The 26,362-nt window shown below is 41.6% G+C and overlaps 1 protein-coding gene across 2 annotated transcripts in view; it reads right to left on the reverse strand.

Moving 5' to 3' along the window:
- Positions 1 to 1,002: 1,002 nt before the first annotated feature.
- sult1st6 (sulfotransferase family 1, cytosolic sulfotransferase 6) overlaps positions 1,003 to 26,362 on the reverse strand; it is a 31,042-nt gene continuing 5,682 nt past the window's right edge. For both annotated transcript variants that reach the window (XM_048186107.1, XM_048186108.1), the window contains 6 exons: positions 4,723 to 4,851; positions 4,501 to 4,598; positions 3,283 to 3,409; positions 2,949 to 3,043; positions 2,632 to 2,812; positions 1,003 to 1,406 (listed from right to left, as the gene is read on the reverse strand). In XM_048186107.1, the coding sequence (XP_048042064.1) occupies positions 1,291 to 1,406; positions 2,632 to 2,812; positions 2,949 to 3,043; positions 3,283 to 3,409; positions 4,501 to 4,598; positions 4,723 to 4,851 (746 nt within the window). In that variant the 3' untranslated portion in view covers positions 1,003 to 1,290. The remainder of the gene's footprint in view (positions 1,407 to 2,631; positions 2,813 to 2,948; positions 3,044 to 3,282; positions 3,410 to 4,500; positions 4,599 to 4,722; positions 4,852 to 26,362) is intronic.

Below are 26,362 nucleotides of genomic sequence, written 5' to 3' on the forward strand. Positions count from 1 at the left end.
TGTTGTGATTCTTGGCATTACGAACACGAGTCACTAGTGACGAGTGACGTTCCCCCATAGCGCGATCAGGGAACCATGGTTACATGCGTAACCCGAGACGTTTTTATGTGTGCTGAAAAAAAGGAAGCGGTGAAAGAAAAAAGGAAAAGAGCTTGAGGTAAGCATTTTTAAGTTTTAGTGCCATGTCGCATTGATTTCATGTCGCATTTTTATTGGCTGGTCAGTAGCAGCAAATACACTGTGCGATGATCATGCTGAATTTCTGACACTGTCAGAAAATTATTGTAGGCTATCTTTGGTTGCAAGACTGGGAAAACAGCCGTCTTTGAACCTCTCTCACTTTACGACATAGGACCACCGATAAAGAGCCACGATCACAGAAATCGCCACGATTGTTTCACGATGGCAATCTTTCGTCTGGGACAGCCAAAAATCATGCAGTGTATCCCGGGCTTTAATCTTCTGTCTCAGTCCTATGACACAAGTCAAGTCAAATTTATTTATGCATTTTTCATAATACACATAATTTCAAAGCAGCTTTGCAAAAAGTTGTACTATGTCTATAATGCTGTAATGCATATGACTCCAGTTGTAACTAAGGTCAGCAATTTATTAGTTCTTGATTAATTATTGCTTTCACATTCAGTTCATCTTGAACTATAGACACTAGAACATGTGTAATCAGGTACCCTTATTTTGAAGTGTTACAAATAAATGATTTGAAGTGAAATGTACACAGTAAAAACAAAACCATTAAAATCACCACTCTTTGAAGTCATTGAGAAAGATAGTGCTTTTATAGAACCAATTTTTGTACTTTTGTACTTATCTGTAAACTATCAGTATGCTTTCTCTTTCTCATGATTTTACCTTTTTTCTTTAAGTAATATCGCTGTAACTAACAAAAGCCAGGTCATCAATGAATCACCCTCCAAAAAGCAATATAATTTTTAGAGAGGAAAACATCATAACAAACATTATTAATGAATTTGATTAATTATGTGATGTTTTATGGTATTAGTTTATTATTGGTTTGTGTAAATTTAAAACATTACATATTGTTAGATTACAATACAGAGAATCTGCATAATATCAACATTCCAACGTTTAAATGCCTGGGCCTAAAAGCATATTGCTCAAAGTCTGATATATGCCAAAACTTTTATAGAAATACTGATATTTAATTTGCTCTTAAAAAAAGATTATTTTCTGTGATATATATTTTTATAATCAAAAAGATTAGTTGAGTAGTATGTGATATTGCATATATATTTAATGTTGTACAGATTATTAAGGGATGCTAAAGCGGAAAGGAATGTCTACATCTCTCATTTGGTTTGCGTAGTCTTCATCAAAAATCTTGGATTGAGCTGGGGTGAAATGGTTAACCCAGTCACCAACCTCTCCTGTAAAAACAAACATGCTTAGTCATTAATTTTGAACACAATATGCTGTATCATTTCTTATTACATGATCCTCGGAATACTTGTCAACTATGTTTGTATAATGACAGCTAAACTATATTTTACTGTTGTACTGTAATGGATTATATGGCTCTAGTGTGTTTTTAAATAAAAGTTGTTACCTTGATGATTGCTGATTGAATCCCTTATTATGTAAGTTTGTGTAAGACTTGCCAGTTTGATAAGGATGTATTCTGATTGGTTGATTGTATCATCTTGGTCATTAACCTTTTTAACTAATTTCTTTCTAATTTCGATATTTTTGACAAATAATTAAGTTCTCTTCAATCCTTGCTGGATTTCTCTTTGTTTCTATACTGTTGTCCACAACAAACTACAGAGAACAATAAACACAGGAAGATGGTGTTAACTTATAAAAAAACTGATGTTAGGAAGATGTTAGCTAACATATAAAAAAACAACTTGGATTGCAACAATAAATTAAAACTGTAATATTGTTGATATGTTAATCTTGCTATAGGTTGATTGTTTTCTATGCTGCAAAGGACTACTTGTCAGCTAATCTATAAGAAAAATAATTTTACATCAAATCAATGTTTCATATCCCTGTATTTGCTCAACAGCCATATAAGCAGGATTTAAGTGTCTACTCTATGTTTTCCTTAACAGTCTAAAAATAATGCTGCATTGGCTATATCAGTATCTAACTCTTTATATTGTTTTGTCTTTTACTGCATATGATAATTCATATTCAGAAAGAAGAATTGAAGATTAGTTAAAACATTTCAAAATGCACCTGCATTGTTTTACATTTTGTGACTTTGTCAACTACAAATACAAGACGAGACATTTCTAGTAATTTCTTATAGCAGTGTTTCCCAACCACATTCCTGGAGGCCCACCAACACTGCACATTTTGCATGTCTCCTCAATTAAACACACCTGATTAGGGTTATCAGCTCATTAGTAGTGACTCAAAGATCTAAAATGGGTGTGTCAGACAAAGGAGACATGCAAAATGTGCAGTGTTGGTGGGCCTCCAGGAATGTGGTTGGGAACCACTGTCTTATAGTATTAAAACATTGTCTCGTGCGTGTCATCTCGTTCTGGTGAACCCAGTATTGTGTATCATCTTGTATCATGAGCTAAGTGTATCATCACACCCATACTACTAAGGGATATCTAAATAGTATGGTTTTATATGAACCTTTTCTCATGAAGGCAGAAATGGACTGATCAAACACAGGTTTTGGTATGTAGGAGTAGTTAGCCATTGGATTGTCTTTCATGACTTGGAAGGATGTCAGCTGCACAATCCTTTCTATGACATCCTCAGAAACAGACAGGTCCAGATAGTGCATGATTCTCTTGATCTCCCTAAGAGGATTCTTGGTGAGAGGAAAAAAGAAAAACATAGATACAAGAAAGTCAGCCAAAAAAGAAGAGGACATAAAATAAAAGAGAAATTAAATCAAATTTTAGGAAAATGGCAGGACTTGAAAGGATATGTTGCACTAAAACTACCTCTTTCATGTCCTCATAGAGAATGTAGAGAATATTCTTTTCTTTGCATTGCTTCCAGTAATCTTTTACATGGTCATACCAAGAGCCCCATCCTACTGTAAAAACATTAGAGGACAGAGTAACCAAATATTCCAGATTAAACATTACATTCTACATTACTGTATTGTAGTGAGATGGAACACTGTCTCAGTTGAAATGTTTGAAACATTAGTCAAAATATTTGCTTTATTGTTGTACGCAGAAAAAAAGAAAAGAAAGTTTGGAACAACATAAATGATGACAGGATATTCATTTTTGGGTGAATTATCTATTTAAATGTGTAGTTTTATCTCACATTGCCCCCTCATGAACTTGTGAATGTATCCATCCCAAGGTCCTGGCTCTGGCTGGGTAAGATTCATACGATCAAAGTAGAAGTAGCTTACAAGGTTATCCTTAGCATTTCGGGCCATATAGATGACCTGGAAAACAGCAGGGCAGCTAGTGGACATGATTTGTGGTACTCTGTGGTCAGAAACAGTTCAAGGGTTTTAACATCATAAGCAGGGGTGCACATAACTTTTTTTGGTCTGGTTCTCAAGGGAGCACCTAGAGATGTTGCTTGGTACTCGCACTTTACACGACACACTTATCCTAAAAGCTGTCCTCATCACTTTCCTCTTTTCTCTCGAACATGGTAGATGATGATGATAATGATTTTTTTTATTTATTTTTTTTATTTTACTAACATTAATGACACAGACAACAGCAAAGGCTGCTGTCACTTTAAGAAGGAAAGCATGGACCGAATAACTGACACACATTCAGTTTCTTTCTCAACTGTTCACTTATGACATAACCGAGACAATACTTGCTGAGACAGGTATTTTGACATAATTTTGTGTGTACGTGTCCGTTCAAGCGCAAGTAAACGCGAAAGAGGAATTAATTCGGTGTTTGAGCGCTGTCTGACAGTCTCTCTCTCTCTCCCCGTTTCAGGGTGTGAGGCTGTGTGCATAAGTAACAGCTCGCGAGTCCCAACTTTTGCCTCTTTTTCCGCTTTTAAAATCGTTTGAATGTGTTAATTGGCAAGACAAAACACGTCCAAATGATAAACTTTCACTGTGTGATGGTTAAATTTAACAATTAATCCGCGAATCACATGCATGCCGAACCGTTGAACCTTATCCGTACAGATCACGGATTAACTGCGATCTGTTGCACACCTAATAATTAAAGAACACACTTATCATCATGATTGCTTTCTTACCAGAGATGGAGAAAAATCCTACTCCAGTAAGTAAACGTGTCCCTGTGAACCGGTCCTCAAAAATGTTGGTACTCAAAAGTGCTTCCCTCCATGTTTTCTGGTGCGCATCGTTTATTTTTACCACACATGTGCACCATGGTACCACTTATGTGCACCCCTTATCATAAGGCTTCTTTTTACACTCTAGAGACAGGTCATTTTGTTATCTTCTGCCTTGGAGAGGAGGAATGAAAATAAACCCAAATTTGACTTTGTGTTTTATATGATCAAAAGTATACTTTATTGTTCTAATTGAATTATTACCTTGCATTTATTTTCCCAGAATCCTTTAGGCACTAGTTGAATGGGCAAGTGAGTTTTGATGACTCTCGGTGGTTTCATCTGTCTAAGTAAGTCAAGCCCTAAATGAAGCATAAAAGATAAATACGTGCAAGACATGAGTGGTATAGACAAAGGTGCACTGACACATCCTTCTAACAAAAACCTTGTGATAAATATAGATGAAGCATGCATAGAAATGTGTACCTGATGGTATAGGTGGAGGAGCGCAAATTTCCAGAAATGGAATACGGACAGCTGTTGGCGCTCTCTTGCACACCTCAGCATCTCCATTGTGCAGCAGAAGATCCACTATCTCTTGAGTCCAGGTTGTGCCTTAACACAGAGATAAACTTAAGACCAGTTGTTTTCAACCGGGGGGCTGGAGCGCACAAGGGGGCCTCAGCAATTTTCTGTGGGCCGCAAGATGACTTAAAAGTATTTAAATGAATAATAATTATTAATATATTAAAATAATGTTACTCTAAATGATGTTAAATTATTTTAACAATGCTAAAAAAAGAAAATGCAAACTGGCATCATGATTGTCTTTTTTTTTTTTTCGAGTCAAAAAGGTTGAGAACCACTGCAATGGAAAAAGTTTACAGTTTTTCTCAGTCGCTTTGGTGCGTTTCTCACATCACTATTTACATTTGCACAACAGTTAATGCAGTTCTCAAAACAATTAGTACAAACTGCAAAACCTAGTTGATAACCTGCAAAAGCGTGTCACTTGCTCAAAATTGATAGGTCATTCCTCAAAAGCAAGTATTCGTGTCAATGAAAGTGTCAGTGTCATCAAGATGAAAAGTCCTGACACCATTGTTTATGAACAAGATAGTGAAATGGCTTTGTCATGTTTTCATTATGACAGTTTACTCTGTCAGTGTTTTCCAATGCAAAAAAGTCAGATCTTGGTGACACTATCTGAAAATGCTCAAGACCGCACTATATACCATTTGCACAGCCATTTGAAAAATACAGTAAAGTTACACATTACTGTATTGAATATGTATGTTTCACATTTTTACTGCATATGCTCTTTGCAATTCTAATTTGTTCACAGCATTGTGCAAAAGAAAAAATACACCCTTATTTGCAACAAACATAAACTCCCTTTGGGTAGAGCTGTGCACAACTGTAAACAATATTGCAGTACATATGGCAAATCTTTACTGTAACACTACAATACACTAAATGTGTGATGCAGTAAAGCTGTACGTCTAAATGTAAAATGTACAGTGACAAGTTCTTGTCCCACTGCAAGCTTCATGTATGACACGATGACAGTAGTGCAGTGCAGATTGTTTAGTGCTGAATTACTGTCCATTTATACACACCTGTTCTCCTGACGAAATGTTTGAATAATTGAATTTACAGGGGTTCTCCCAACATTTGGTTGCACCCTTCGACCAGCCTCAGCCATTGTGAGGCCGTGATTGACAACATGATCCACAATTGTAGCCCTGATTTCATCAGGGATCTACCTATGTACTTGGCCTCTTCTTCCTCTTCCCGTTTTGTCCCCTTCCTCTTCTTCCCCACACCCTTACCCCTCTTCCACGAGGCAGACCTTCCATTTCTGTGTCACAGTATTGTAGAAATGGTACAGCTGCTTGGTTCGTATATGCTTGTAAAGTGGGGGTTTATGGGATTCAGCTCTGACAGTGATTGTAGAGAAGTGGCTTATCATTGGTTGCAACTAATGCTTCACACACCCCTTCTCATCAGTGAAAGTTGAGATTCACTTGAGAGAAATTGTTCAATTTAGGAGACATTTTCAGGAAAAAAAAGATTTAAAAAAAAGTGTAAAATTTGCTTGACAGATTTTGACAACTAGTTCAACATTTTTGTATGTAATGACTCAAGCAATGAAATGAGGACTATTAGTTTTATATGGAATGACTATTCAGCATTCACAAGTATAGTTAATTTTGACTGACATGACATAAGCAAATGATAATGTTATAAAACAGCAGAGAGTTGTATGAAAGCAATTGATGCATGTCCAAAAGCATTTGCAATTTGTTCGAAGGAATGAGAAACTGCTACTATGATGTGCACAAATGACTAAATGTTGTGGAGGTTGAACTAACTGTTGTGCAAATGTAAATAGTGATGTGAGAAATGCACCAAAGCGACTGAGAAAAACTGTAATTAAGCTATAAAGCAGCTCTCTGATCCGGCCCAGCCAGTATGGATATGGTTTCATTTTCCTCTGTGGGGCTGATAACAGAGCCCTTTGGAATGTAATACAAACGCGTCAGTCATTGCCTTGGTAACGCAACTGTCACGATGTGGTTATCTCAGGAACAAACAGAAGATGCAGAAAATCAAATCCAAACAAAAACTTTACGGACAGAGACTGAAAGCAAAGGTGCATCTTAAACAGCAAACAGAAACAAGATAATTAATCAAACACAGCTGGGAGAAATGAACTCATTAAGACAAAGGAGTGGCAGGAAACTGAACAAAGGAGAACAGAGACATATCAATATCAAGCCGAAAGTCCAAACAACAAACCAAACATGACATTTACTTCTCCCTCTTAGAAGGTGCATCCTCACGCCACAAACAGACAAGTGGGGTGGGAGAGTGGGTGCCCTGGAGGCTGGCAAGGAGTGTCTTGGGTAGGTCGGGAAGCTTCCAGGGCGGTACCACATTACAGGGATCCAGGGAGGTGCAGGCAGTTCAGGAAGCCAGGGAGGTGCTGGTAGCTCAGGGGGCCACCAGGGCAGCGCTGATTCAGGAAGCCAGGGAGGTGCTGGTAGCTCATTGGACCACCAGGGGGGTGCTGGTTCAGGAAGCTAGGGAGGTACAGGGGTCTCTGGAGACACAGCCTGTATCTTAATGTGCATACTAGCCATCCTAAATAGTCTGTGACATTAGTAATATTCAATATTATTTAGGGCAGATAGGGTGGATAGTATGCACATTGGGATGAGGCGACAGGGTATACTGGAGTTACAGGGGGCATTGGAGATACAAGGCATACTGGAGATACACGAGGTGCAGGAGATACAGGGCCCCCTGGCGCCCCAGGGAGAGGCCTACCACACTTCTCATAGAAGTCCTTGATCAGCGACCAGTCCAGACTGGAGGGGCAGGTTCTATTCTAAATGTCTGTGCCTGCCACCAAGGTGTACAGGACGCCACTTAACCTTTGGGGACCAGGTTCCAATTTCCCATGAGCCTGTGCAGCCGCAGGGGGACGCCCTCGGCAATGAGCAGGTTGGGGGCCGCAGAGGATTGGTGGCAACATCACACAAGATGTGTTTTATGGCCTCTGTCTGCTTTTGTACTGCCGAGAATTGCTGGGAAAAGTCCTCGACAGTGTAGCCGAAGAGGCCGGCCTAGGAAATGGGGGCATCGTGAAAGCAAACTTTGTCGGCATCCTTCATTTCAGCCAGGTCCAGCCAGAGATGGTGCTCTTGGACCACCAGGGTGGACATTGTCTGACCCAGGGCAGTTCTTGCAGTAGCCCTGGCTCAGTACTACCCTCGTGCAAAACACTTTCAGAGCTTTCGCCTGATGGACCTGCAAGATGGCCATGGCGTGCAGGGCGGAGGCCGCCTGTCTAGCGGCAGAGTAAGCCTTAGCAGCGACAGCTGCCGTCATCTTACTCGCCTTGGACGGGAGATGCGAACGATTCTGCCAGGTGGCAGCAGACTGCGGGCACAAGTGCACCGCAATCACATGCTCCACCTGTGGAATGTCCACGTAACCCTTGGCGCCCCACCATCGAGGATAGTGAGAGTGGAGGATGCAGAAGAACAGTTTCTGGCAGTAAAAGGTGCCTTCCACATCTTCTGTACCTCCTCGTGCACTTCTGGGAAGAAAGGCACAGGAATGAGTGCCACACCGTCCTGTGCCAGCGCTCTGTCACACACACCGCTGAATGCGCCTTCCCACCAGCCAGAGAGATCCACGAAAATAAATATATATAAAAAAAAATATCCCCCTAGGTGATGCTACCCCACAAACCACCAACAGAGCTTATAAAATACCAAAAATAAAAATATTTTTTAAAACATCACCAAGTAAAACTCTGCGTTTATATAGAATATGGTCTTTATGACCACAACAAATGGGACACTTTTAAGTAGGGATGCACCAATACCATTTTAAGGACCGAGTACGAGTACCAATACTTTTTTCTAGTACTCGCCGATACCTATACATTTATTAATTTTTTTTTCTCTCTCTCTCTCTTTTGTTTCTTTTTTTTTTGTTGCAGTTTTCCCAAACACAAAACAGTGAGACTAATGAATGTAGGACGGATTCTTTATTACTCTAATGAAAAAAGTAATAATTTTTATGTGCTTGTCACAAACCTAAAGAACAAAAATTTCAGTGTCCAATAACCTTCAAAGGGCATAATTACCAATATATATAATTGTTATATTAAAAGAAATTTACAAACAAATTACAAACAATACAACAAATACTATTGAGATACAAATTAAATAAACTTGTTTTTCAGATAGAGGTTTATTTACCATGTATACATTTATTTAACATCTTTTTTTGTTTTAATAACATTAATGACAAATAAGCTACGGTCCCTTTAAGACCAAATCCATGGATACTAACACATATCCTGTTTTCACCCAAATGTTTACGTCCACTTAAGCCATAACCTACTGTATTTACGTGAGATACTCCACACGATGGACATTTTGACAACTATGTGTGCATTTGACCATTCAGACGTGAGGAGAATTGATCGCACACAGTCTGAGAGAACTGGGATTGTGTGCAAGAAAGAGAGAGAGAGAGCACGTGCGAGAGAGCGCGCTTCTGGTCTGTGTCATTCAGCTTGATTCAGCCTATCCCGCCTTCACTAATCGATAACGAATTGTGATTGAAAGCATGCAGTTTGCAATGTGTGGGTTGTCGTCATTAATTTTGAAGTATTTCAACACCTCTGAGGCTGACATTGTTTCTGCTGCTGCCATCGGTGTCTCTGTGCACAGAAAGTTCTGTCAGTTACGTCACGTGAGGTATCGGTCTTTGGTATCGGGGGTATTTTTACGAGTACATGTACATGAGCTTGGTATCGTGCATCCCTACTTTTAAGACACGCATTCCAACTTCGCCTCAGCGCCAGGCGCAAGTCAAACAAGTGCAGAAAAGGTGTAGGTGACGACAAGGGAGCTTCAGTTGAATAACAGTGAATTGCAGTCAGATGAGATGTTGTCAGGCTATGTCAGTGAAACTCCAATCAGCCATTATAACCTACTGTGCTCGCGGCGTGCACTCAAGAATTGCTCACGCAAATGCGCCGGCCAGTGGTGTAATGTAACGAAGTAATAATACTTCGTTACAGTACTTAAGTATTTTTTGGGAGAATCTGTACTTTACTTGAGTTTTTATATTTCTGTCAACTTTTACTCCACTACATTTTCCCAAAGCATTTTTGTTACTTACTACAAAATAAAGTTGGAAGAACACAGACTGCAAGCAAGCATGTGCAAACAAGTGCTCACACAACCTCGGTTGATTTCATTTTCCGGGTTGCGTCCGTTGCTGGAGCGGCTGAGAAGAGTGCGCTGTCATTACGAGACATTACGAGAGCGGCCTCTAGAGGCGAAATAAAAACTATCACTTATAACAAAACTCCTACTACTCTGGGTAAGAGGCTGTTATAAATCTGAATTTTGGGAGGACTCAATAACTAACAATAAACATAAATTAGACAGTTTGAAACCAAGCAATTAAGCGTCATGAATAGTTTATATACCATATGAAAGTATAGCACCAAAAAACCAACAACTGAACAAACAAACAAAAACAAACAAACAAACAAACTAAATACCAAATCTTTGAATCAAATATAAATGAAAAATTAATTCAGATAAGGAGTTATATTGAGAGTATGATGACTGCAAGACAATTTGTTAAAGATTGTCCGTTGATGAAATTAATTCCTTGTAGTTTGAGGTAAAATAAAAATCCGTGCATGTAGAAAAATCCCAGAAGAAAAAGAATCCCCCAAAAATCCATCAAAAAACCACATAGAAAGAAGTTGATCTTAATCCTTGTGTGCAAAATCCCACAGGATCCACAAGTGATGCCAACAAAGTTCAGGATAGAACAGAAATCCACTTGATCTCTGCTTCCAATGAATTACACCATAATTTCCTTCTATAAACACAGATGAACTAACATTAGAAAAATGGCATGATCGCAAACACAAACGCAATAGCTATGAAAACACATAAAATAACATCAGAAAACACATTGCTGGAAATACCCTGCACAGATAAAACAAAATAATATCTTACTTCAATTGAGCAGGAAACCAAAAGTTTCTCAATCAGGACATCTTGACTTGAGACGATGCAGCAGGTAAGCCATGCTTCCCTCTGCTCAAACAAATCTGTCTTCTACTACGTACCTTGATTTATACCTCATACTTGAGTATACTAGCGCCCCCTTTTGGTATGTAGTAGCAAACCATAACAGACTTGTGTCTGTTATACACTGATGCCTCAATTTGTTTTGACACGTGATGTGAGGCTGCGCGCTGCACAGAACGGGTCACTTCAAAAACGGACAACAAAACGGTATGTTATACAGTGTACACTACAGTACATGTTTTCATATCACTATAAAAGTAATTAGTTTGTTGACTAGTTTTGTTGAACCCAGAGTACTCCCCCCCAAAAATTGCAAACCAATGCAGGACAGCAGCCGGAACATTACTGATGACCCCCAAAATTGCCTTGCTTAGGCTGAATATGCTGCTAGGAGGGTTAGTAAAGGACTGGTAGAGTTCTCGTCATATGGATGAAGACATTAGACAGCGCTGAGCTCCTGCGGGAGCCGAGGCAACATTACTGCTGTGACAGTGGAGGAATTTAGCCAGAACTGAGCTCCTAAGGGAGTCAAGGCAACATCACTGCTGCGGCAGTGGAGAAATTGACCTGAAGAACTGAGCTCCTGTGGGAGCCGAGGCAACATCACTGCTGTGGCAGTGGAGAAATTAGCCAGAATTGTGCTCCTGCGGGAGCCGAGGTGACATCATTGCTGCGGCAGTAGAGAAATCGGCTTGAAGAAATGAGCTCCTGCGGGAGCTGAGGCGACATCACTGCTGCGGCAGTGGAGAAATTGGCCTGAAGAACTGAGCTCCTGCGGGAGCCGAGGCGACATCACTGCTGCGGCAGTGGAGGAATTAGCGAGAACTGAGCTCCTGCGGGAGCCGAAGTAACATCACTGCTGCAGCAGTGGAGAATTGGAGAGTTGGGGGCTTAGGCTGAATGTGCTGCTAGGAGGGTTAGTAAAGGACTGGTAGAGTTCTCGTCATATGGATGAAGACATTAGACAGCGCTGAGCTCCTGCGGGAGCCGAGGCAACATTACTGCTGCGACAGTGGAGGAATTTAGCCAGAACTGAGCTCCTAAGGGAGCCAAGGCAACATCACTGCTGCGGCAGTGGAGAAATTGACCTGAAGAACTGAGCTCCTGTGGGAGCCGAGGCAACATCACTGCTGTGGCAGTGGAGAAATTAGCCAGAATTGTGCTCCTGCGGGGGCCGAGGTGACATCATTGCTGCGGCAGTAGAGAAATCGGCTTGAAGAAATGAGCTCCTGCGGGAGCTGAGGTGACATCACTGCTGCGGCAGTGGAGAAATTGGCCTGAAGAACTGAGCTCCTGCGGGAGCCGAGGCGACATCACTGCTGCGGCAGTGGAGGAATTAGCGAGAACTGAGCTCCTGCGGGAGCCGAAGTAACATCACTGCTGCAGCAGTGGAGAATTGGAGAGTTGGGGGCTTAGGCTGAATGTGCTGCTAGGAGGGTTAGTAAAGGACTGGTAGAGTTCTCGTCATATGGATGAAGACATTAGACAGTGCTGAGCTCCTGCGGGAGCAGAGGTGACATCACTGCTGCGGCAGTGGAGGAATTAGCCAGAACTGAGCTCCTGCGGGAGCCGCGGCAACATCACTGCTGCGGCAGTGGAGAGAATAGCCAGAAGAACTGAGCTCCTGCGGGAGCCGAGGCGACATCACTGCTGTGGCAGTGGAGAGAATAGCCAGAAGAACTGAGCTCCTGCGGGAGCCGAGGCGACATCACTGCTGCGGTAGTGGAGGAATTAGCGAAGACTGAGCTCCTGCGGGAGCCGAAGTGACATCACTGCTGTGGCAGTGGAGAAATCGGGTTGAAGAAATGAGCTCCTGTGGGAGCCGAGGCGACATCACTGCTGCGGCTGTGGAGAGAATAGCCAGGGGAACTGAGCTCCTGCGGGAGCCGAGGCGACATCACTGCTGCGGCTGTGGAGAGAATAGCCAGAGGAACTGAGCTCCAGCGGGAGCCAAGGCGACATCACTGCTGGGGCAGTGGAGAGAATAGCCAGAAGAACTGAGCTCCTGCGGGAACCGAGGCGACATCACTGCTGCGGCAGTGGAGAAAATAGCCAGAGGAACTGAGATATTAGATGAGTTGGATATGGTGGTTTGCAGGTATGTGTGAGAGAACGAGCTGGAGCTGAAACTAGCTGATAGGTGTTCGTTGGGCTTCTTTAAAGGTGCCCTAGATTATGTTTTTAAAAGATGTAATATAAGTCTAAGGTGTCCCCTGAATGTGTCTGTGAAGTTTCAGCTCAAAATACCCCATAGATTTTTTTTATTACATTTTTTTAACTGCCTATTTTGGGGCATCATTATAAACGCGCCGATTTTATGCTGCGGCCCCTTTAAATCCCGTGCTCTCTGCCCACAGAGCTCGCGCTTGCCTTAAACAGTGCCTTAAAGTTTACACAGCTAATATAACCCTCAAAATGGATCTTTACAAAGTGTTCGTCATGCATGCGGCATGCATGCGTCGGATTATGTGAGTATTGTATACTGTTATATTGTTTACTTCTGATTCTGAATGAGTTTGATAGTGCTCCGTGGCTAACGGGTAATGCTACACTGTTGGAGAGATTTATAAAGAATGGAGTTGTGTTTATGCATTATACAGACTGCAAGTGTTTAAAAATGAGAATAGCGACGGCTCTCTTGTCTCCGTGAATACAGTAAGAAACGATGGTAACTTTAACCACATTTAACAGTACATTAGCAACATGCTAACGAAACATTTAGAAAGACAGTTTACAAAATCACTAAAAATATCATGTTATCATGGATCATGTCAGTTATTATTGCTCCATCTGCCATTTTTCGCTGTTGTTCTTGCTTGCTTACCTAGTCTGATGATTTGGTTGTGCACATCCAGACGTTAATACTGGCTGCCCTTGTCTAATGCCTTTTATAATGTTGGAAACGTGGGCTGGCATATGCAAATATTGGGGGCGTACACCCCGACTGTTACGTAACAGTCGGTGTTATGTTGAGATTCGTCTGTTTTCCGGAGGTCTTTTAAACAAATGAGATTTATATAAGAAGGAGGAAACAATGGAGTTTGAGACTCACTGTATGTAATTTCCATGTACTGAACTCTTGTTATTTAACTATGCCAAGATAAATTCAATTTTTCATTCGAGGGCACCTTTAATATGGAAGCGATTAGATTGGATGTAGTTCTTGAAAGCTTCTGATGACCAGCGACCATAGGTTTGAATCTGATGCTGGGAGAGGCCTTTTTGGGTGGCTGTAGTTGCTGCTCCTATGCAGAATGGATTGTAGGGTTCTAGGGGAGACAGCTTGAAGAATGTAGTTGAGAGAAGTGTCAAAGAGAGTTTTAAGTGGGTGGCTTATGGAAATATCAGCTCTGAATAATATGGTACAGGGGTTGGGAATGGGTCCACATTCCAGGCTATTCTTGCCAACAGCTTGAATTTCTAAGAGGATCTGATGTTGTTGGCAACGGGGTTTGGTTCCAAGGCTGTAGCATTTGGTGGGATGGGCATCAGTGTTGTAGTAGACAGGGTGAACAGCGTTTTGCTTATGGGAATGTGCAAGGAGGAAGAAAGGCCGGGACCGAGGCCATTAGCGGAGGCAGCCTCACGCTCGGGTCGCCCCCTTGAGCCAGCGGAGGGATGAGGAGGTTAGAAAAGAGGGAAACTGAGAAAGAGAAATTGAGGCGTCCGGGCCTGCACCGTTAGCAGAGGCAGCCTCTTGCTCAGGTTGGCCGCTGGAGCCTGGGAAGGAACAGGGTGATTAGAAAAAGAGGGAAGCTGGGGAAAATAGGACGTCTAGGCCTGCGGCAATAGCGGAGGCAGCCTCACGCTAAGGTCCGTAGTTGAAACTGTAGACCAAAGACAAAAAAGAGGTAGGGTGAGAGATGGCGGGATGAAATGGCTGAGACGGCTGAGCTTGCTCCGCTAGTAAAGGCATCCTCACGTTAGGAGGGAAGGCATTCATTGTTGGATGGTGTGCGGCGCCAGTGAAAGCCGCGGTGTGTGGCGGAGGGAGGAGGAAAGCGGGGAATCTGGGGCACGACCCAGGATTGTTGCTGCTGTGGCCTCACGTTTGTTTCTAGCACATGAATTGAAGATACAAGAGTGAGGATGTAAGATGAAAGAATGGCCTTGTGGAATTACTCGCATCATGAAGTTTACGTGGCTGGACCCATCGTTTTATCCAGGGTGATTGGAAACCTGAGCTCAGCAAAACAGTGCAGGGCCGAGAGATAGATTATTAAACTTTGTACATATTCTTATTTTCTCAGAAGCAGCCTGAAATCCTTTAAACCTGCATATATTCACCTTTGACACAATGGTTTGATACTGTAAATGACAGTACTGTTTGTACGGTCATTGCTGTTTGATGATCATTCAACATCAAACAAAGTACAATATGATTTAGATTATCCTTGTTCTTTTAACTGTTGCTGGTTTGAGTCACAAGCGCCTTCATTTAGTAAAGCTCAAAAGAGACTCATTTGTAAAAGACAGAGCTTTGCATAATAAAAATGTGCACCTTGAATTTATTCAATTCTTTTCAACAATCACTAAAATTTTACCATGAACATGCTGCTTGTATAATATTGTTTATTTATATTTATTATATTTTCCATCCAGACCTGGAAATTACTCAAATTCCATACTTTCCTAAACTGCAATGTAATAGTTTATTCATTGGTTATCTGTCTATGGTTTGTTAAGTTACTTACAGATTTCTGCTTGTTATAAAAACAGATACAGACGAAAAGGGAACGGTAAGATTTATTTAAATGCATCAAAATAACGATTTGAAAAGAATTTGTCCTACCAGTCTCTGCGTCTCCAATAGTGAAGCTGTGGTTATACTTCGAAACAGAAATACATATTATGACTAAGTTTCTAAGCGATTTGTTAATGAATCGCAGGACAGCGATGACAATAAGTTCTGAGTTTCAATGAATCTGCGACCGTGCGTGCAATCTGAACGTCATAGGCTATGAGCATATAACAGCTGATTTGAGTGTTTAAACCACAAGCGGCACGTTAATTAGAACGGCAAACTTTACAGAAACAGTTTAAAACGTGAATTCCCCCGATCAGCATTGATACAGATGGCATAACTGTGGAAATTAATTCAGTGACAGAAAACGAGAAGGATTTTAACTGTGCTTTTACGGGATTGAGCCGATGGGGAGGAAAAAGTCAGAGTTGGCTGGGACTGAATCTGCGCTGCGGCGCGGCTCTGGCTTGCTGAAGGCCTGCTGCGGCGGCCTGATTCTGGAACAAGGCCCGTTCCTTCGCGGGAAGAGGCGGCATTGCCCGATACTCGAGCTTGGTGCTCGACTGCCTTGTTGTCCATTTCTTTATGGCAGGAATGATAGAATGGGCAGGACTAGGAAAATACACAGAAGGAGAATGCGGATGTTTCGACCACAGTGACGAGAGTCGGCCTCGGCGTCTTGGCATGCGGGGACCCGTTTGTTTGGGCTGAATGATGATGAATCGGCGGCGGTGTAAAAGAAAGATTCTTCATCGGACACAAAGAGATTAATTTTGGACATGGTGGGAACTTAGGGCGGGTCAGATGCTGTGAAACTGTCGAGGAATATGGGTAAGTCGACCGTGTCTTATATATATGCTTTCACTCATGCTGATTGGGTAGATATGTTGATTACTGATTGCTGACAGCTGGCCGAAATGACGTGATGATTAGTCAGATTATTTGAACGTTGCTCCTCCCGAATTTTGTTAATAAAACATCATATAGTAACATTTTACAATAAGAGTACATTTGTAACACTAAGGTTAATAAAAGTATTGTTCATTTTTAATTTCAACATTTACATTTTAACATTTTACATTAGTTATAATGCACCATGAATTAACATGAACGATCAATGTATAATTAATATATTAGTATTTTTTATGTATAAAAATTACAATAAACATTTAGCCATTTTTTTAATTTAAAGAAACAAAATGTAAGAGAGTTAAAACTGAACACAATCTTGCTGCTCAAACTGTGTATAGAACAATTTTTAATAATATTTTTTTGCTCCTTTTGTATTTTACATTTACTTGTACTTTTACTTTCAATACTTAAACATTTAATATCAAAAAAATACTTTTCGTACTTAAGTAAAAAAAATATCAAATACTTTAAAACTTTTACTCAAGTAACATTCTAAACAGCAACTTTAACTTCTACCAAAGTCATTTTCTGGTAGATATCTATACTTTTACTCAAGTATGGTTTTCGAGTACTTTATACAACACTGGTGCTGGCGCTGCTAATTACTTTATTATAGCTTAAATAAAGCGCAAAAGAAACTACGGGCATGCATCATCATTATTCTGAGGTAAATGAAGTCATGAAATTACCAAACATGCGATTAAAGCTGCCTCAAATCTGTGCAGGCATGTATGTATTTGTTGATATAGTTTTAAAGCTATTGTTATTCAATTTGTTGGCCTTAAAACGTCTTAAAATGCACATATGTACACCAGGGAAATCTAAATTTTCTCGGGGGAGCATGCCCCCGAACCGCCCTAGCAAACTACGTTTCGTGGCCTCATAATTATTAAAGGGTTAGTTCACCCAAAAATGAAAATTATGTCATTTATTACTCACCCTCATGTCATTCCAAACCCCTAAGACCTCCGTTCATCTTCGGAACACAGTTTAAGATATTTTAGATTTAGTCCGAGAGCTTTCTGTCCCTCCATTGAAAATGTATGTACGGTATACTGTCCATGTTGTCCAGAAAGGTAATAAAAACATCATCAAAGTTGTCCATGTGACATCAGTGGGTTAGTTAGCATCAGGACAGTGATGCTGATGACGTGTTATCTAGTGCGCCCGAGCTTTGTTTACAGTCAGGGAGACGCACGCTGTATTCAAGCTATTCTACATTGTTTGTATTTTGGTATTGCTATATTTTTTAAAATGGTGCGTAGGTGTGCATGTCGCGGATGTCCTAATCGCGTCACTGTCCGGAGCAGAAGGGGGCGGTAATGCACCAATAAGCTAGATGCCAACCGCCGTAAAACACGAAAGAAGAAGAAGAAGCAGCGTCACTGTGGAGTGAAAGCGGATATACAACAGACCCGGAAGAGAAGACAATGCTGAATAAAGTCATAGTTTTTGTTATTTTTGGACCAAAATGTATTTTAGATGCTTCAAAAACTTCTAACTAACCCACTGATGTCACATGGACTACTTTGATGATGTTTTTATTACCTTTCTGGATATGGACAGTATATCGTACATACATTTTCAATGGAGGGACAGAAAGCTCTCGAACTAAATCTAAAATATCTTAAACTGTTTTCCGAAGATTAACGGAGGTCTTACGGGTTTGGAACGACATGAGGGTGAGTCATTAATGACATAATTTTCATTTTTGGGTGAACTAACCCTTTAAACCCTGCGTATGGCCCTGCTTCTAATCTATCTACTGAAATCAAAGGTAATCGCGTATTTCTCCATATGTGTGCACTTTTGGATTAAAAAGTTTGTATGTGTATGCACTTTGATCAAAAATAGATGGGAGCAAACGCGATTGAATGTAAAGGTTTGTGTCTCGTTATTCTATTCAAAAAAATCAATAACTACCGATTGATTTTGCATTCCTATCAGAAATTAAATATTATTAGTTTCATTGTATATTGTGGTGCAAGTACCAAAGCTATCTAATCTAATACTTCAAATCTCAAGGTTAAATCAGAAGATTTATTGTGAAAATGTTTCTGTAACAGCTGCCAAAAATAGTATATAGCTCCACTGAGGTTTATGATTTCTTTTCAAGGAAAAAAATAAAAATAAAAAATTCAAATCACCCCTCAAATCATTTTTTTTTTTTCACAAATCGCACCCTGGCTGGTCCTATTTATACCCGGATGCCGGGGGTGTAGCCCGGCATGTAAATCTCGCTGGCCAATTCCCATTGGCTCATTTTGTACCACTTGGATGTGATAGGGTTCCCAAGCGAGACACCATTACGTCAGTATCGACATAACGTCGAACATGACTGACTGAATGGGAACGAGGTATGCACAAATAGAGAGGAGTGTTTAGCGGGGGTCTGGGCTGACAGTATGGGCTAGGCAGCTTCAGATTAATCACAGATCACAAACCCCTCATTCCACTCATCAACAGTAAAGACCTTGATAATGTTCCACTCAGGTGCCAGAGGCTCTTAATGAGATTGATGTGGTACAGTTGCATTGCAGAGTATGCTCACGGGAAAACCCTGGCCGTAGCTGACATTCTATCAAGGGGCCCAGACCACACCAAAGAGAGCACGGACAGCCACAATGAGGTAAATGCATACATTTCTTCTGTTGTCAATAACCTCCCAGCAACTTCACAGAAAATGGAGTGGATCAGGATGAACACAGAATCAGACAGTCAGCTGCAGTCAGTCCTCTGGATCGTTAGGAATGGCTGGCCAGAGTATGCAGCAAGCTTGCCTGAGGCCATCCAAAAGTAGGACGACTCAGACAGAGGAGAGCTGTCTGAGTTCCAAGGCTTAGTCATGAGAGGCAAACATATAGTTATTCTTACTTGTATGAGGAAGGAAATCCTGGATAGAGTCCATAATGGTCATCAAGGCCTACACAGGTGTTGTGAAAGGGCTTACCAGGCAGTCTGGTGGCCTTACATCTCACAGGATATTAAACAGCATGTGCAGCATTGCTCATACTGCATTAAAACAGGGGCAGCACAACAAAAGGAACTGTTGATTCCAAGTGAATTACATTGTGGGTCCTGGGAGAAAATAGCACAACATGTGTGAACATAATAAATGGTTTTACCAGGTAATATCAGATTACTACTCCAGATGTATTGAGATAATGTCATGTAGCGAATTAACTCAAAGGAGAAATATTAATAATTATTCATAACTCATTATGATTATTAATTATGATTAATTATGAATATTTAAATCAGTTAATCAGATTAACTGGATGAAGCTACATTAAGATTAATGTTACAATCAATTAACCTGTTCGTCCAGTGGACACTCAGTGTTGATTGTTTATTAATTCTAAGAAATTATCATTTCCAGGTTATGGAAAAACAATGTTCTTATTGGACAGTAGTTACTACTCAGAGCATGTAATAATGATCTAAATCACTTAAGAGGCAATTTATTAGCAGACGGAGTCAGAACCAAACATGTATGTGACGAGCAGGGCGGGCGAGAGCCGTGAGGGAACGGCGCGAGGCCGGTGACGCGAGTGATAATGAGCATCACCTGCGAGGCACGCCGGCCTCGAGTCTCTCACGGAGGAGCTCCGGGAGCATAAAAGGAGGAGCGACGACCGTGGAGGACGAGAGAGGACCAGGCCTGGACTTTATTTTATGTTTTATTATGTTTGTGTGGCCGGCAGACGTCCGCGAGGGTCTGCCGGCATTACTTTCGTTTTGTTCTTTGTTTATTTTGAATTAAACTTTTGTTGAACGTTCGCCGGTTCCCGCCTCCTTCTTCCCACATCTACTAACCGTGTTACATTGGTGCCGAAACCCGGGAGGAAGGAGGGACATGCTGTCGAAGAGCCCTCGCTGCTGAGGGGGATCGCGGTGCTGCGGAGTTCGGGCAGCGCGGGAGTGAAGACCGCGAGAGGCTGCCCGAGGCGGTGGTGCTGGAGCCTAGTGAAAGGTGGGACGGAGACCCGGATGCCGTGCTCCTGGGACGAGGTGGGGTGGCTGCCGTCCAGGAGGGAGCGGAGGAGTCGCCGCCGTTCGCCGTGGGCCGGAGCCTGCTGCCGTCCGCCATTAACGGGAGGAGCAGGGGACGGGGGACTCGCTGCCGGCTGCCCTCAGCCGGAGGAGCCATCGCCGGCCGCCAGGAGGCGGTCGAGGATCGGGCCGTCCACCAAGCGTCCAGTGCCATCGCATGTGGCACCGCGAGGAAAAGCCTCTCGGCAGGCTGAGGACCGAGCGGCAGTGTGTCTGGGAACCGGACCAAGAATTTTTTTTTTCTCTTTTTCCTCTCTCCCCTCTCTCGTCCTGTCGCTCCCCTTGCTTCCGTCTCCTTTCTCTCGTCTCGTCTGTCCTTACCCCCAGGTGCTGCGGCCGCCGAGACAGGCCCCGGGGGGGAGTAAGCGCAGTCGCGGGAGTACCCCCCGGCCTGCGAGGGGCGATGGGGGTATGTGACGAGCAGGGCGGGCGAGAGCTGTGAGGGAACGGCGCGAGGCCGGTGACGCGAGTGATAATGAGCATCACCTGCGAGGCGCGCCGGCCTCGAGTCTCTCACGGAGGAGCTCCGGGAGCATAAAAGGAGGAGCGACGACCGTGGAGGACGAGAGAGGACCAGGCCTGGACTTTATGTTTTATTATGTTTGTGTGGCCGGCAGACGTCCGCGAGGGTCTGCCGGCATTACTTTCGTTTTTGTTCTTTGTTTATTTTGAATTAAAAGTTACGTTGAATGTTCGCCGGTTCCCGCCTCCTTCTTCCCACATCTACTAACCGTGTTACAATGTATTGTGCACAATCTTTATTAACTAACTCACAAACACATAACTAAACTAACAAACACATAACATATATAACATAAACGCCATGCCAGATGCAACTTCTGTTCCACCTTTGCAGTGTAACTATGTCTTTTGTTGATGGTGAAAGAAACTGGATTGGTATTATGGCTAACAGTCTAGTATTGCGATTGATCTTTATTTTTTCTTCTTTTTTAAATCAGTGTGAAGAAATGTAGTACTGCCAGTGCATCAGATGAAGAGATTCAAAAGTTCATCAAAAGATGGCTGCTGCTCGCTTCGGACAGAGATGGTGGAAGAAAAGAAGGGGCCCAAAAGCAAACAAATTCTACCTGTTCCAAATGTTAACATTTATCAGAGTTACCATTAATGTTATCAGTCTGAGATTTCTGAGATCTGACTAACCGTTCGTGTCATTGTCTGTTCCCCTTTTTATTCTCTATCTGTCAATCAAGAATATTTTTGGTGCGCCACAAAAAAACAAAATAATGACTTATATAGTAATGGCTGATTTCAAAACAGTGCTTCAGGAAGCTTTGGAGCATAATGCAGTGTTTTGAAATCGGCCATCACTAAATAAGTAATTATTTTGTTTTTTGGCGCACCAAAAATATTCTCGTTGCTTTATAATATTAATATTGAACCACTGTACTCACATGAACTGATTTAAATATGTTTTTAGTACATTAATGGATTTTGAGAGAGGAAATGTCATTGCTGGCTATGGAGGCCTCACTGACTCATCGGATTTCAACAAAAATATCTTAAAGGTGCCCTAGAACGTTTTTTCACAAGATGTAATATAAGTCTAAGGTGTCCCCTGAATGTGTCTGTGAAGTTTCAGCTCAAAATACCCCATAGATGTTTTAAAATTATTTTTTTTAACTGCCTATTTTGGGGCATCATTAAATATGCGCCGATTCAGGCTGCTTCCCCTTTAAATCGTCGCGCTCCCCGTCCCCGAGCTCTCGACTCTATTATACATTGCATAAACTAAGTTCACACAGCTAATATACCTTTAACAAACCTTTAATTTGTGTTCCGAAGATTAACGAAGGACTTACCGGTTTGGAATGGCATGAGTGTGAGTAATAAATAACATTATTTTCATTTTTGGGTGAACTAACCCTTTAACTAACAAGGAACTCTGATTAATGAATTAGTAAGTAATAGTGCTCAGTTCACTATTAGCTAATCAGTAACTACTATTTTCAGTGGTATTTTACGGTATTTTCATACCATATATACATGTTCATAATTAATGTGAATAATGCATAGTGTATAATTAATTCTAAAGTGAAGATCATGGTAATGACTGAAGTATTAACAAATCCTTCAGAAGGAATTACTAATTATTTGGATCAGTATTCTAAAGTGAGAAACATGATAACTCTAGTAATTACTGAAGTCATTGTAAACTTTTGAGGTTTTGGTAAAGTATTGGATAGTAATTCTAAAGGAACTACTACTTATTTGGATCAGTATTCTAAAGTGAAGTTCATGGTAACCCACTAGTAATTAATAAAATTGTAATGGTCAAAATTGTTATTTATTTTATATTTATTCTTTTATATTTATTTTATATGTTATTTATTTTATTTATCTCTCCTAAATCTAAATCTTCTCCAATGTCTACTTCTTGGAGGCAACCACCAACTTTGCCACCACGTCGTGCATTAAAATCACAGCTAGCCATAGATTATCCATTGCTTGTTTAATTAAAAGGCACCAGAGTATTTTCTGGGGGAGAACCTACCCATATTTTTTTTTGCTTCCAGTGCCCATGACTTCCATAGAGGCAAAAAACTCCTCATTATCAGCCTCAGCCACGCGCAAGGCTTATGCACATGATCCAAATCTTATTCTCCGTTTGTGTGGCAGAATTACAACACCACATACTGATCTGGCATGTACATCGTTTTGAGTCGGTTTCAGTGATTTTGTGTGTATGCAGATATTTCTTGAGACAAGGGGAAAAAAAATCGGATAGAGAAAGCTCTGGCTTTGTGTGGATGTGGCCTCAGACTTTGACTTGTTTTCACTAGCCAAATCTGCCAACCATTACTGGGCCAAAGCTGGCTCACTTTTGGTGAGCCACTGCCAGAATATGGCAGAGTGAGCCGACACTCAGCTGCAATTGGCCCGATTGCGCTGGCTATTTGGGAAATCATTAAACCAATGCCATTACATTCACCTTGAATGCCATATATAATGTACATTCGTTTTTCATGTGAGTTTATGTCAGGACATCTTAAACAGATTCGTAAATTTGTATTCCCACAACAGAAGACTGATATTCATTCATATTATGGGTAAGTTAATGATGAAAGAACATCTCAGGTTACGCATGTAACCATTGTTCCCTAAGAAGAGGAACGAGGCACTGTGTCCCGTAGAGGGTGCTATGGGGAAAATGCCTCTGGCATGCTGGTGTCTGAAGCATGAGTCTTAACACGACAATGAACTTGATATTGGCCAGCAATAGCCGATGACATCCCTGACTTTGAGTATAAAATGGCACCTGTGAAAAACATCATCTGCTTCTTGTCTGAAGGAGATGTGCGCAGGAGTACCTGAAGCATGGAAAAAGGCATGCAGCATCTCATTCTCCTTTTCAGGGAATCATGGTTACATGTGTAACCTGAGATGTTCCCTTTCGAATGGGAACTTGCGCTGTGTCCCCTAGAGGGCACTATGGGGAACGGAATACCCATGCCACCATGCCGAAGGGATGAGTGCCTAAGTGGCTGACATAAGTCAAAGATTCAAAGGAGTCCACATCCTAAGGTACATGCCAGTGGCTGTCATGACTGATTCCCTGCAACTGCATAACCTAGCTCCTGATTAATAATAATAATAATAATAATAATAATAATAAGTTTAATTTATATAGCGCTTTTCCAGAGCTCAAAGCGCTTTACAAACAAAACATAGACACAAAAAACACAGTATACAATACAAAGAAACAATACAGTGTACATATCAAACATCACAGTTAATCATGGTATTGAAATAAAATGCATAATCCGGATAGAGACAGATAAAATTAAATGGCTAGATTGTCTGTGCAACAGAAACTGTAGAGTAAAAATGCAGCAAACAGTCCCTCGTGCAAGCAAACCGTGTCAAACTGCACCTCGAAGTTTGAACACAACATCGTCCAAAAAGTGCAAACTCCAGGACCACAAGCGACAAACGGGAACACTCGATGATAACTTGATGTTCACCACAGAGCCCGATCGAGTGCACAGCAGACCACAAACGGCAAGCGGGAAAGCTCGACATAGAGACGCAGATATTCCGTCCACAGCATCCACACCGCAAACAACGCCAGGCAGGCAGGCCGGCGGGTTCAGGTAGGCCAGATGAAACACAGCAGCAAGCGGCATAATGGGGCACACCACCTCTGCGCACCAGCGAGAATCATAAAATGAATTGTCCAGTTAAAGTACAGGTGAAGTGTGTAAGACATACACATTTTAAGAGGACAAAACAGACAAACAGCCCGATGTGAAGCGGCAGCCAAACGCGCACAGCGTACTCACACCGGAAACAAAGCACCCGTGACCCACCCCTACCTAGCTTAACCTAGCTCTAAAAACGGAGGCCTCAGCAAGTTGACTCTATGAAGCGAAAGGAGGCCTAAAGATTTTCTATGCTCAGGGTAGCTTCCAAGGAGGCCGAAAAAAGTCTATCGACTCAGAATTGCTATTCAAGCTGAGCTCTGGATGAATGGAGGCCTCAGAAACAAAACTTAGTTAGAAAGGACCTAGCAACTAGCAAATAAAGCAGTAGCTAAGGAGAATTCTCAGAGAGCGAGAACTAAAACCAGAGGAGGCCTGCTACATCCCACCCTACAAATAGCAACCATGGAGGCGCACAGAGCACCAAACAACATAATACTGTTGCCCCAAGGCAGAGCCCAGAGGAGTGGAGGTCTCAGCCGAAACTCTCCAGGCTCAAGAAAGCCTAACAACTTGGCAGCACTACCTGGTCGAGCTCTAGAGGCAGAGGCCTAAATTGGTTCCTCTCATCGGCATATTGGCTGTAGCAGGAAAATGGCCGATATAACAAACCGATGGTTTATTAATTAACAGTGTGAAGGCACTGAGATGTATAATGTCTGTTGCATAATCCTAGCACTGCTGTCTGTGCTTTAATGTTAATTAAATAAAAGATCACACACTATTCTTGACTAAGGCCGCATTTACACTGCAAGACTTAATGCACAGATCCGATCTTTTGACCATATCCGATTTTTTTGGACGACGTGCTTACATTTCTTTTAAAAGTGACCTGTATCGGATATCTCCTTTTTACACTGCACTTGGCGAAACGTGCCAAAAATAGCCTATATGACATCACCAATCAATTTTAATGGTACACTGAGCTTAATTTATTGACATGAATTCATACAGAAACCCTTTTAATGCAATAGTTACATCCCTATATAAAAATAATACAAATTCTTCATGACATATGCAGCTCCGCTGGAAGCGTGCGAATACTCGGAGACGGGTAGATATTCACAGCTTCATCGGCTCGAACCCGTCATCCTATACTTTTTTTTTTTTTTTTTTTGTCATTAAAACCAATGCGTTCATCAGTGATTGTATATCAAGGGCAGTTGCAAGTTTGTGTGCTTTTTATTTTGTGGTTTCAATGGAACGAATAGAGTCTCCACAACGGGACTGAAGCGCGCGTCTGTGCACTAGCCGTCGTCACTGACAACAGCAGCAACGAGCACTCAGTGCGATTTCAAGAGCAACACATTTCAACGTCAGATCGCCTTTTATTTAACACAAACAAATGAAATTAATAATCTACCAGTCAACTAGAGATGCTCCGTTTGTTATAGGTATGTCTGTACCGCGAAATGTTAAAAAAACCTTACTTTTCAATGACGCAGGAGTCGCATTTACAGGGGAATATCCGATCTGTCCGCTTACACTGCAGGTGCAAACGCACGTATCCGATTCATATCTGATTTATAACCACATATGAATGAGGCCTGAAACCG

The sequence above is a fragment of the Megalobrama amblycephala genome, linkage group LG3 (assembly GCF_018812025.1).
Source record: "Megalobrama amblycephala isolate DHTTF-2021 linkage group LG3, ASM1881202v1, whole genome shotgun sequence".
Lineage (NCBI taxonomy): Eukaryota > Metazoa > Chordata > Actinopteri > Cypriniformes > Xenocyprididae > Megalobrama > Megalobrama amblycephala.